This window comes from Propithecus coquereli, unplaced genomic scaffold (assembly GCF_000956105.1).
Source record: "Propithecus coquereli isolate 6110/MARCELLA unplaced genomic scaffold, Pcoq_1.0 Scaffold10, whole genome shotgun sequence".
Classification (NCBI taxonomy): domain Eukaryota; kingdom Metazoa; phylum Chordata; class Mammalia; order Primates; family Indriidae; genus Propithecus; species Propithecus coquereli.
The window spans coordinates 2,321,544-2,335,236 of record NW_012133858.1 but is presented as its reverse complement, the minus strand read 5'-3'; the positions used below and the strand labels follow the sequence as shown (position 1 = coordinate 2,335,236).

The window sequence follows — 13,693 nt, the reverse complement described above, 5'->3', positions numbered from 1 at the left end:
GATGTTCTGTAGTTTTGCTAACGCATGTCTAGGTGTGGATTAGTTTTTATTCATCCTATTCAGAAGTTGTCATGCTTCTCATGTCTTCATTTTTCAAGATTTAAGCCATTATCTGTCTTTCCTCATTGCCTCTATCCCTCTCTTTTGAACTTCTGTTAGATTTTTGTCCCCCATATTTGTTAATTGCACTGTCATGCTTTTTATTCTTTATTTCTCCTTGCTGCATTCTGGATGATGTACTCATCTGCCTTCCAGTTAACTAAGAATCTCTTCAGCTATGTCTAATCTGCTTTTTAACAATATCCACTCAGTTTTTCATTTCAAGTAACTATGGTTTTTAATTTCTAGATTGTTCCTTCTGGTTCTTTTTCAAGTGTAAAAATTTTTCAGACTGTCCTGATCTTATGGTATCTACTTTTTATTTTAATCATTTTCAACATGCTTATTTTATGGTTTCTTTTGGATTGTTCTATTTTTTCTGGAGTGAGGATAGTTATCCTATTTGCCGTACATGCTACTCTACTTCATGGAAATGTATCTCCTTGTGTGGTTTGTATTAGTAATTCTTTGAAGATGATCACATCTTCAGCAGGATTTTTTTCCTCTCCCTTGGAAGTCCTATATGCTGTGTTGTGAAAATATCCCTATACAGAGCCTTTCATTTCTGTTGCTGCCAGGGCCCTAGGGATTTCAATTTCTAAACTCTGAGTTTCTATGCCATCTAGTTAATGTAAATTCCTCCAGCATCCAATTGTAGCACAGGCCTATGTTTTCCATTTCTTGTGGATGCTTTATTTACTCTACCAACCTACCTGAGGTTCTTGACAAATAGAAAGTTTTTTCTGCTTCATTGAGCCTTTGGACAAAGTTTTTCCAACTCTCTAATTTCACTCACTGGGCAGCTCATCAAGGGTCCAGATTTCAAGAAGGGAACTGTACTCTGGTCTTTATCACTCACCCACATATACTCTTACCTTCAAAGCTGGAAAACAGGTCTGCTATTCCTGGATGGACACTAAGACTCCAGGCACCAACCCCTGAAGCTATATCTGAATCTGTGTCAGTTCCCACTTCTCACTCGGATTTTAAGTTTCTTCTTCATTTATAGCATCTGGCGGATATTCCTTTCTTTCTCTTAACTTTCTCTTGAGCTAGTCCCCTCTGTATGTCTGTCTCACTCTCTCTCTCTTATTTTTATAACATTTCTGTGATTTTGAAGTAGGAGAGGTCTGTCTTTTCATTCTACCATGTTCCTAAATCCAGTGGCAGCTTTATTTAGGTTTGGGAGAACCAATAGCAAGTTCTGAACAAAATCTCCCCTTGAACTTTTCTAGCTACCCTTCTGTAAAAGCACATGATGTATTGAAAAGAAAGACATGCTGAAAAGAAACTTAGATTTAAACTCCCACTTCCTGGGTCAGTTGCCTTTTGCTTCTTAAAGAGTGACCTTACTCAATTTACCTCTCTGTGGCTTAGTTATATCATCTGCAAAATAGAGGTAAATAATACCTTCTTCATCTAGCCTACAGGTTTGTAGGGAGGAACAGAGAAGCTTAATAGATGCAGAGTTATGATCTAGTGCTTTACGATTTGAAATTGAAATTGAACTTTAGTCCAGTTTTTCTGCCCCTCCCTTTACCCTTCCCTAATCCTTTTTTCTGTCTCCACCCAGAGCCCAGTCTGTTTATGTTATTTACCTTTTGTCTTGGTTTTTTCCCCCTTGTCTTGTTGAATCAGCTGAACTCTAGTGCAATATTGAATAGAAGTGGCACTAATAGGCGTCTTTGTTTCATTCCCAATCTCATAGGAAATTTTCAGTATGTCATTAAGTGAGGTGTTTGCTGTAGCAGTTTTTGTAGGTACATTTGATCAAATTAAAGAAGTTTCCTTCTGTTCCTATTTTGATGAGAGTTGATATCATGATTGGGTATTGAATTTTATCAATTTTTCATGATAATCCTGATTTTCCTGCTTTATTCTATTACTGTAGTAAATTTATGTTGATTGATTTTTAAATGTTAAACCAACCTTGCAATTCTGGAAGAAATCCAACTTTGTCTTCTTGTACTAGTCTTTTCATATACCATTAGATTGAGTTTCCTAGTATTTTTTCCAGATATTTGCACTTAAATTTATGAGAAAGATTAGCCTGTCATTTTCTTATAATCTCCTTATGGAGTTTTGGTATCAGGCTTATGCTAGCCTCATAAAGTGGGTTGGAAAGTATTATCTCTGTGTCTATTCTCTGTAGAGTTTGTTTAAGATTGATGTTATTTCTTTCTTAGATCATTAAAAGAATTCACAGGTAGACATCTGGACCTAAGGTTTTCTTAGTGGGAAGTTTTTAGGTAACATTAAAGAAAACATGAAAATGACTATTTTTTCTTGTGTCAATTGCAGCAATTTATGGTTTTGAAAGGATTTGTCCATCTCATACTAAATTGCTCCCCCCAAAATTGTTTTTCTGTCTTCTAATTGTCTTTCAATAAGACAATTGAACCATGAGACTATTACTAAAAATCCTACAGAGGAAATCCCATTTTCATGAGTAATTTCATGGGTATGGGTAATTTGTGGCTTTTATTTTCTTGATCAGTCTTACCAGAAGTCTACAATAGATTAATTTTTGGCTTTATTGATTTTCTCTATTATATATCTGTTTTGTATTTTATTACTTTCTGCTCTTTATTACGTCTATACTTTTGGAGGGTTTAGTTTGCTGTCTTTTTTCTAACTTGTTAAAATGAGTAATTTCTTCATTGATTTTTTTTTTCAGGCTTGCTTTTAGAGTTCTCATTCTCCAAAATTTCTTTTTAAGCACAGCTTTAGCTGCATCCCTGAAATTTTATTCATTGTCATTCAGTTCCAAATGTTGTCTAATTTCCATGATGATTTCTTCTTCGACTCATGGGTTGTTTAGAAATGTGCTGCTTAATTCCAAACATTTGACAATGTTTATTATCTTTTAATTATTGATTTCTAGCTTACTTTTATTGTGCTTAGAGAATATATGCTGTATGATTTTATCCTTTGAAATTTGTTGAGATTTGCTCCATGTCCCACTTTATGGTCAATTTTGGTAAATATTTCACTCAAAAAGAATGCATATTCTATAATTGGGTTCAGTATTCTAAATATGTCAATTAGGTCAAGCTTGTTAATCATTTTGTCCAGATCTTTTCTATCTCTACTGTTTTTTTTTGTCTGCTTTCATCAGTTACTAAGCAATGAGTATTATTAAATATAATCTTCAGCTATAAGTGTGAATTTGTCTAGTCCTCATTTTGGTTCTGTCCATTTTTTATTGTATTTGTGTATTTGGAGGTTATATTACTAGATGTATACTAATTTAAGATTGCTTAAACTTCCTGAAGGATTTAACATTTTATTATTGTAATATGTCCCTCTCTATATCTGGCAATACATTGTGCCTTGAAGTCTATGTTGTCTGATATTAAAATAACTAAACCAACTTATTTTTAGTTAGTGTTTGTGTGGGTTATCTTATATACATCTTTTAACTTTCATACTTCCTACGTCCTTATATTTATGGTGCGTCTCTTGTAAGTAAGATGTAGCTAAATTTTGTTTTGATGACCAGCCTAACAATCTTAAGTCTTTTAATTTGATTCTTGGGCCTTGTTCCCAAATATTCTGATTCAGAGTTAAGCATGATGCACAGGAATCTGCATTTTAAGATCATCTGAGACAACTCTGTACCTTGAGGAACACTGGGTAGGGGTTGGAATTGGATTTCCAAGTGGATATAGACATGATTAATGAGAGGACTTAGAGCAGAAGGGCAAGACTAACAGTCAAATGGTGATAGGAAGCTAGTAGGTATTAACAGTAAGGCTGGGGAAAGGGGAGTATAGCTGTTGGTCCAGAGCCTCTAAAGAACACACTTTTTTTTATGTAAGGGTAAAGGAATAATGTACTGGAAGAGGCTCTGGAAAGTAAGCATGGCATTTCCTATTTTTTTTTTTTTTTGACTCCAAGATAATTAGAATGTTAGAGAATGAACATCTGTGTGAGAGGGCATAAGGAGAAGTTGTATCTTCATGGTAGAGGCAGGGATTAGTTAATACAATGAGGTTAAGGATGGGATATAATGGAATTTTGTAACCATGGAGTAAGATTCTGGGAGAAAAGTGGAAATATTTGGAGGAAGGAAACAATTGAGGGTTGAATGACAAGAGAGGAGGCAAAAGCTTTTTGGGAATAAGAATATGAGAGACACATTAAGGACCCAACCTATATGGTAACTAGGGATATAAGGATAACAGGGATATAAATGTCTTAAGCGTAGCTGGTGGCAAGGTTTCCAAAAGAAACTTTATCTCAGCAGTCCCCTGTATACGAGGATGGAGTCTTGATTGTGTCTGCAAGGAATGTTTTTGTGCAAATCCCAGAGAGCAGGCCAATATGAGATTACTGGTTAATTCTTAAGACTTTGACCAAGTTTTAGATGTAACAGCAGCAATTCCCTTTGGAAACCCCTGCTTTGGGAGAAAGTGAAGTTGGAATTCCCTAGCAGTTAGCTTATGCTAGACTGCAGATTTTTTTTTTTTTTCTTTTGAGACAGAGTCTCCTTAACCCTAGGTAGAGTGCAGTGGCATCATCATAGCTCACTGCAACCTCAAACTCCTGGGCTCAAGCAATCCTCCTGCCTCAGCCTCCCAAGTAGCTAGGACTACCAATGCCCACCACCATACTTGGCTAATTTTTTCTATTTTTGGTAGAGACGGAGTCTCTCTCTCTCAGGCTGGTTTTAAACTCCTGACCTCAAGCCATCCTCCTGCCTCAGCCTACCAGAGTGCTAGGATTACAGATATGAGCCACTGCGCCCAGCCAGAGTGCTGACTTTTGAACTCTGTACATAGTTCCAAGCAACACTGGGGAAGGCATAAAACTACACAAAAGGAGACTAGAATAAAGGATACATAGTCAAAAACAAAGGTCATGTAATAATGTGACTGATTTTACTAGCATGAGTGTGGTGCTAATTGATTCCTTTAAAGACAGTTTAACCTGCATTATTGTGGAAGAATGGGACATGTGGGCCTGAAAATGACCTTGCTTTCATTACTGTTCATTGTATCTTGGTCTCATTGATTTCTGTCTTCCATTTTTGAGAAGAATGCATTTCTTGAGTGACAACATAAGTAAAAAGCATTTTAAAACTATAATCTTAAGGAAAGTTGTCATAGACATGTAAATCATTTTGACTATTGTTGTAATAAAGTGTACAGTTCTCCCTCTAGAAAGAATGCTTAAAGCTTATAAAGGCTTTACCTAAATAGCTTGAGAGAACACTGTCTTCTGTAACAGCTTATATATTACAATTATAGTTTCTATGTTATTAAAACCTGTGAGAGGAGAGCTTCAGAATTAGTGTAGATCCATGGATACACATTCTTCAGAACTCTTAGAAACAGTTGTCCCATTTAACTCACTTCAAATCTATTAAGAGCCAACTAAAAATAGAGATGATAAAGGTGCTAATTGTTTAACTTCAAGTATTTGGTGAGGCTAATGAGTTTAATGTATGTACTCAGTAATTATTAACATTTTGGATTTAATATTTGGTACAGAGGTGTTCATTACTGAACTGAAGGGAAAAGAAAGAAAAGTCTTATTTTATGGTATGCTTTCTTCATTCATGTCTTCTAATTTTGTTGCCCCAAGTCTAACAGGACTAATATAAATGCTTGGCTACTCTAATTATGAAAACAAGACTTACAGAATTTAATCTTTTCACAAATTATAAATAAGAAAATTGATTTGTCATTTCTGGTTCACTTTAATGGGATTTTAACTCTCTAATTTACACATTGCATAAAATCAATATTTATTGAATTTCTCTTTGGACAGCACAATAATGCACAAGCACTGGGGAAAAATAAAAGGTATAGTCTGTATCCTCACTAAGAATATGAGGTGGGATCTAGTAGCTGGGGCAAACATTTTTAAGTGCTTACTTTGGCTAGGCATCCACTTACATAATAACTGATTTAAGTCCTACAACAACCCTTCGAGGTAGGCCCTATAAGTGCCCCTATTTGACACATGAAGCCATTGAGGCACAGAAGCATTTCATGACTTGTCCAAGATCACATTGCTAGTAAGTGATGGAGCTGGGATTTAAACCCAGGAAATCTGATTCAAGAGCCTGTGCTCTTGATCACTACTCTGTATTGCCTTGTGTTCCAGAATAGTATGAAGAAAAAAGTATTCTGATGCTGTTCAATATAGTAGCCACTGGCCTCATGTGGCAATTTAAATTTAAATTAGCTCAAATTAGTTTCTTGAGTGACCAAGGCCACATTTCAACTGCTCAATAGTCATATGTTGCTAGTGGCTACTATATTTGACATTTCCATCATTGTAGAAAGTTCTGTGGGACAGTACTGGTGTAGAAAATAAGTGTTAGCAGTTCAAGAAAGTGTAAAATTATATTAGGTGTTAATGATTGAATAGGTGGCCTAGGTAAGTGGAAGGATGAACTGTTCCACCTAGAAGGGGATTATATTATAGGTGAAAAAGAGGGAAATGATAATAAGTTCAGTTCTAGAAGCAGTAAAGGGAGATATCTGTGAGCTATCCAACAGGAAGCTCTTCTGAAAGCATTTAGATATGAGGTGCTGGAGCTCAGGAGAGAATTCTGACATGCAATCATCTATATAGAAATAATCGTGAACCATGAGACCTGATGAGATTTTTAAAAGAGAAAATTTAGAAAGAGTAGAAGGAGAACCTTGGGCTATATTTAGAAAGTTGAAGGTGAAAGAGGAGTCGGAGTCCAAGAAAGATTGATCAGAGAGGTAGGAGCGTAGCTAAGATGATGGAACTACCACAAGAGCAGAGAGAGATGAGAATCATGAAAGAGGGATTTATTTTTAGTATGAAATACTGTAGAGATATGAGGACTGAGAGAGGAAAAAAATACTGGATTTGGTGATGACAAAGTCAATACTGACCTTTGAAAGTACAATGGAACGTTGATGTTAGAAACCAAATGATATGCCGGGTGCACTGGCTCATTCCTGTAATCCCAGCACTTTGGGAGGCCAAGGTGGGAGGATCACATAAGGCCAGGAGTTTGAGACCAGCCTGGGCAACATAGTCCAACCCCATTTCTAAAACTAAAAAATTAGCTGAGCATTGTGGCACATGCCTGTAGCCCTAGATTCTCAGGAGGCCGAGGCCAGAGGATCACTTGAGCCCAGGAGTTCAAGGCTACAGTGAGCTATGATTCTGCCACCACTGCACTCCAGCTTGTCTCAAAAAAAAAAAAAAGAAAAAAGAAAAGAAAAAGAAACCAAATGATGTGACTGGGCAGAGAGGAAATATAGACAGAGGTTTAAAATTCATTTTTCATAAAGTTTAGAGGTTAAATAAAGGGAAGAATGGGTATAGAATAAAATGGAAAGTGAGAATGTTTTTAAAAAAACATAAAGGAAATGAGCTTGACTGAAGGCAAAAGAGGAGTTGTTGGAAATGAGGCAGTTAGCAATAATCTTTATTCATTCATTCATTTGTTGATGCAAGGCATATGTTGCATACCGACTCAATACCAGACACAGGGCAAGGAACTGGAAGTATAGCAGTGAATGAGACAAATTAATTTCTGTTCCTGTGGTATATTCTCCTAGTTGCTCTTTTTTACCCTTCTTTCTTTTCTCTCAGCTCTCCCCTAAGACCTACCTTCCTTTTCTGTTTAGTAATAATTCTGCAGGCACAAATACTAAAACAAACTTATTAGCATCTACAACATCCAGTATTCTTTCTTGATGTGTGTCATTTTCTTTACTAAATTTGTTTCTGCTTTTTAAAAGTTACAGTGAATGAACTCTTCAAATGAGACGAAACCTTGTGTATGTAGGTCTTGATTTGGTTTCCAGTAAGAAGTTGAAAACTCAGTAAATGAGAAGGTCCAAAGTGGCAGTGGCATTGAGGAATATGGTTCCTTTTCCCATTTGATGATCAGTATACTTTTGCTTCCTGTTAAGAAAATCCTCATTGAATAGCTCTAAGGTCTGAAATGACTTTAAGTATCAGATCCTCGATGACCTGTTTTAAATATAAAAACACTTCTAGGCCTATAATCCTAGCACTCTGGGACGCCAAGGCAGGAGGATTTGCTTGAGACCCCTTCTTTACAAAAAAATACAAAAATTAGCTCATGCCTGTAGTCCCAGCTACTTGGGAGGCTGAGACAGGAAGATCGCTTGAGCCCAGGAGTTTGAGGTTGCAGTGAGCAGTGATGCCACTGCACTCTAGCCGGGGCAACAGAGGGAGACTCTGTCTCTCTCTAAAAAAAAAAAAAACATTTCTTATGATTTTGCATTACCCCTCCATTATGTTGGGCTCTTAGTATAACAGAAAAGTAGCACTTATTGTGTCAAGAGAAATATTTGTTATAATGTCAAACTTTCCTTTGGAAATTACTCAGCCATGTGAAAAATACAACATCATAGCTATAAACTATAAGATACTGGTTTAAAGTTCTTAGGACACATTCCATGTGAATTTAAATTAAACTTAGCCAGTATTAATTGAGCAAGTTGGAAAGGAAGGAGGGCATCTTCTCTTCTGATTCTAGAAGGAAACATGAAAAGATTTGATTAGGGAAGGTATTTTGTGATGGTGAAGAGTATAGATGAGTGGGTCAATCTGGTTTGGGAGTATGCATAGCCTAAAGGGTGCTAGCTAACAGACTTGGTACAGTGCAAGACTAAGAGGGCATTCTACTTATGAATTTGTATTGGGTGGTGGCTATTCTCAGAATGAGTTATAGTCTTTTATGGAAGGCAACATTAGACATTTGAAATAATTGTAGAGGAAAAAAACTGGTGTATTGCAATGGTTGCCAAACTTAATTATGTATGAAAATCATGTAGGGAGCTTTTTAAAAAAATAGGGTCTTTTGAGCCCTTTCCAGAAGCTTCAGTGATGGTCCAGGAATTTGTATTTTTTTGACAGACTTCCTACCGGTTTTGATTAAGTTTGTTCTCTGAATTGCATTTAAGAAGCCCTGAAATTCAGTAAAATAATAAATTTAAAAATAATAAACCCTCAGAGGATGAGCTATCTTAAAATTTATTCATTTGTTTAACAAACATATCCAAGCATCTAAAACATATGCTAGCTATCATGCTATTTTCTAGGGCTACAGAGATGAATAATACATAGTCCCTGCTCTTAAGCTCAGAGTCTAATAGAAGAGATAATTGGTAGATACATAAAACAATGTGCTTAGCGAAATGATAGAGGTACGATAGAGGTAACAGGGTGTTATGGAAGCAAATAGGAGTACCAAACCTGCCTTGGTTGGTTTGGGGCCAGGAGGAAGGTAGGATCAGGAAGGCTTCACTGAAGTGGGTGAGTTTTTTATAACAGATAACTTACTCCTTCTAACACCTTGTATTGTTTCTTTCATTGTTTTGCTTAGAAATCTTGTAAAAAATATGTTATTACCTTTCCCTGCCTTCTTACATATAATAGAACTCATGTAGTTTAACTTTTTTATTGATGATTTGGCACGATTATATATTATCAGTCATTTATGCTATATAGCAAAATAGTGATTCCTTTTATTGCAGTATTAATTTCCACTATCCAAAGTGGTCCTCAAATGCTATGACTATACTGTTCTCATGTTTCTGTCCTTTTGTCTTTGTTGTCAGTCTGATAATTATCTTCTTAATATCAATGTGGCTGTCTATACATATTTACTTAAACTTTTCCTTGGCCAAAAGAATTTGGACAAAAAAATTATGAATAAGTAAAAGTGTAAAGCATTCTGTTGAATATAGTATATGAGTTTTAGTGCATTTTAAGACATCTGTTTTAACTACTGAGCTATCTTGGCTTTTTTTTTATTATGTAAAAGCCAGTAGATACTTTAGAAATCACATACTACAACTCCTTCATTTTATAGGCAAAGAAACTGAGGCTCAAAGATACTAACGATGATTAGTGGCAATCAAGGAGTATAATCTAGAGCTCCAGATACCAGAATAGTTCCATTCTATAAAATCAGCAGTTCTTAACTAGGGAGTTACAGCAGAATCATTTGGAGAATTGTTCAAAATACGCATCCTAGGATTTAATCCCAAAGGTCCTGATTCAGTAAGACTGGCATGTATTTTTTTTAAAAAAAATTTTAATGTTTGGAAGATTCTGATGTATACCCATGAACCACTATACTTTGGTTGTCATATATCATAATTTGTTTCTGAATAGTTATATAGAACTGGTAATAAATGCCTATAGAGACTAGACCATGAGAAAAAGGAGACACTGGAATTTACTCTGAGTGAGAAAGTCATTGGAGGGTTTTGAGCAGAAGGGTGTGATACGACATCACTTACATTTTAAAAGGATCACCCTAGCTACTATTTGGAAAACAAACAGGGCAATGGAGGGATGCCTCTAGCAGGGAGGCCAGTTAGGAGACCATTACATTAATTCAGGCAATGAGATAGAGGCTTTGACCTGGGTGGCAGTAGCAGGGGTGGGGAGAAATGAACAGATTTTGGATATATTTTTAAGGTCAAAGCAATAAGATATGCTGACAAATCAGATGCGCAGTTTGAAAGGAATCAAGGATCACTCTTAAGTTTTTGGCCCAAGTAACGAAGGATAGAATTGCCTTTTACTAAGACACAGAAAACTGGGAGAAGAATGGGTTTGGGAGTAAGATTAGAACACTATTTTTGGATATGTTAAATTTGAGGTGCCTGTTACACATCTAAGTTGTAGTCTGCTGGCTATGGTAGTCTAAAGTTCCCAGGATGGATATGTTTGAAATTCATCAACATGAATGACATTTAAAATGATGACATTTAAAATCATAAGATTAGATGAAATTCCCAAGAGCACATATTGATAGAGAAGAAAAGAGACTGAAGAACTAAACCTTGGGACACTCCAACAATTAGAAGTCAGAGAGATAAGAAGAACCCAAATAGAAACTGAAAAAGACTAGCCAGTGAGGTAGGAAGAAAACCAGTAGAGTGTGATATCCTGGAAGCTAAGTGAAGAAAATATTGTAAGGCACAAGGAGTGATTAGTTATGTCAAATGAAGTAAAATGAAAAGTGTTAATTGACCATTGGAGTTAGCAATGTGGAGGTCATGTAACCTTGACAAGGAATAGTTCAGTGGGGTGATTGAGATAAAAGTTTGATAGAAATGAGTTCAAAAGAGAATGTGAAGAAAATAATTAGAGCTGAGAATAGCTAGCCTCTTTGGAGGGCTTTTGCTATGAAAAGGAAGAGAAAAGTGGCATGGTAGCTGGAAGAAGACATGAGGTCAAGAGAAGGTTTTGTTGTTTTTTTTTTTTTTAAGGTGGGAATCTCATGCACAAGAGGATTTAGCCTGAGGGATACAAACAGCCTAAGATAATAGTGGGCCGGAAAGCAGATTATATAGGCATAGATGAAAGAGGGTGGGTAGATATGGAAAGAGCAATTTGTAGAAGTTCTTTTCTAATTGCTTCTGTCCTAGGAAACAAGGTTATTAGCTGTGATTGAGGATGAGGAAGAGTGATTGGAAGTTTAAAAAGAAGAGAAAGTATGAAATAATTATCTGGAAGAGGAAAAGGGCAAATGGACTATGGAAGTGATTGAAGGGTAGGTGCAAAGGTACACTTAAAAAGAATCCAGTCAGCTTGAATGTATATTTTTGTGAGCTCCATATTCAGCCAGCTGGGTTGTAGACATGGAATAGGGGGAAAGGTGGATATAACCAGGGTTGGAATTTTGTCAGATGAATATATTTGTGAGTGAGTGTCAAAGGAGTGACTGTAATGATGGATCGTGGAATTTATGCTTAGGAAGGAAATGAGGCTTTGAAAGTGGAAGAGGGAGCTGTGAAAGATGTTAGGATCAATTAACTGTAGGTCTTCCGGAGTCACAGATTATTGGAGCTGGAGTAGTAAAGAGAGTAAGCTTGAAAGATAGGAGGTGGATCAGAGAGAGTGAGGTGCAGACATGGAATGTCCAGTGCTTTAAACTGGAATGAGGTGAGGATGCTTACCAGTTTGTTTAATGGCTGTAATAATTATTTTAATTGATTGATTTGTTAGGTTCATGACTACAAAGAAGGAACCCCAGAAGAGAAGACCTACTATATAGAATTATGGGATGTTGGAGGCTCTGTGGGCAGTGCCAGCAGTGTGAAAAGCACACGAGCAGTATTCTACAACTCTGTAAATGGTAAAGCATTTTTTAATTTCTCCCAGCTCCTAATGGTTTAGTAGTATAGATCATCTGATAAGAAATGCTATGGCATGCCAGATTCGTCTTAATTTGAGAAAACTCTAATATACTCAGAACTCTCTCAAACTACATATCACATTTCAGTTGATGTTTCTAGATTCTAACCATGTAATTCAGAACATTAAACGTCTGCTTTGTCCGAGTGTTTCTATTTAAATTATTGTCATAAGCTAAATATTGAGAAATAAAATTGTATTTTGGGTACTTGACATAAAACATGGAACTTTCAAAACATTGTCCTCTGGGAGTACTCTCTCTCCAGTCAGTTGAGTAAGTACAGCAAGACCATAGAAGTCCCACAGTCTTAAGCAAGATGTCTCAGAGATACAGAGATTTCTTTCATCTGCCCTATGTAGTTATAAAGAGCTGCCTTAGAGTGTTTTTAGGGGTGTGGAAATTTTATCCAGTTATAGATATTCAAATACCTGGAGCCAGCTTCTAGATGGAGGTGTATAACAGGGACATTTCCCTTCACAGAGTGCCTACTCTTCTGAGTCAAGGAACTAAACCACTTATGCCTGTGATTTGCCAGTAGAGTCTTTTTTTTGTCTTCTCTTTTTTAAAATTCACTTTTTAAAACTTTTTTTTACTGTGAAATATAATTTCAACTTCTCTTTGATTATTATATAAAAAGATTTGGCACATCACCCCTTTCCTTCTGTTAAATGTGTAGCCATTAATGGGGCCTCATTTATACTATGTTTAGATCTCATTCTATATTAGGCAAGCATTGCATTTATTCAGTACATTCATTCTTCATATTCCTCTTTCAGTGTCTTCCCATATCATAAGGTGTTGTAGATACTACAAAGACAAGTAGTGAATGTTCTTTTCATTGGATACATACTACAGAATACATGATGAGTTGTGTCGGTTCAGACCCATGTCCCATTTAGAGAATTTTACCTGAAAATGTCACAGTCTAATTGAAGAAGCAAAATATTCATAAAAGAAACAAAACCCAGTTATAAGATGATGACATTAATATAAGCCATCATCATGCAAGAAAGTATATATAATGATGGCATATATTAACAGAGTGTATATAAATGAGAAAAAGAGTAAGATGAGACTGATATAGTGTGAGGTGACTTCTTTGAGAAAAGGAGAGAAAGAAATGAAACCTAGTTTTAGACTTAGACTCAAGTGATAAACTTGTATCAGTCAAATAACTTGTCAAAGCAGATATCAGTCTGATCTGGCCCAGGAAGTTTGGATATAAACAACACCTTTGCTGTGTAAATGCTTTTGAGACAGAGGTAGGATAAAAATTATAAATATCTAGTATAGATAAATACCATCAAATTCTAGAAACTATGAAGTTCTGAGTTGCAGACTTGTAAGTGCTAAAGAAAAAATCCATCCAAAGCCATATTTATTTGATTATCCCTTCTGTACCTACTATTC

General features: G+C 35.9%; 1 protein-coding gene across 1 annotated transcript in view; it reads left to right on the top strand.

The window, feature by feature from the left end:
- Nucleotides 1–13,693, top strand: part of RABL3 (RAB, member of RAS oncogene family-like 3) — a 45,259-nt gene that overhangs the window by 5,593 nt on the left and 25,973 nt on the right. Inside the window, exon 3 of the mRNA XM_012641731.1 lies at nucleotides 12,094–12,223. Coding sequence (XP_012497185.1) covers nucleotides 12,094–12,223 — 130 coding nt within the window. The remainder of the gene's footprint in view (nucleotides 1–12,093; nucleotides 12,224–13,693) is intronic.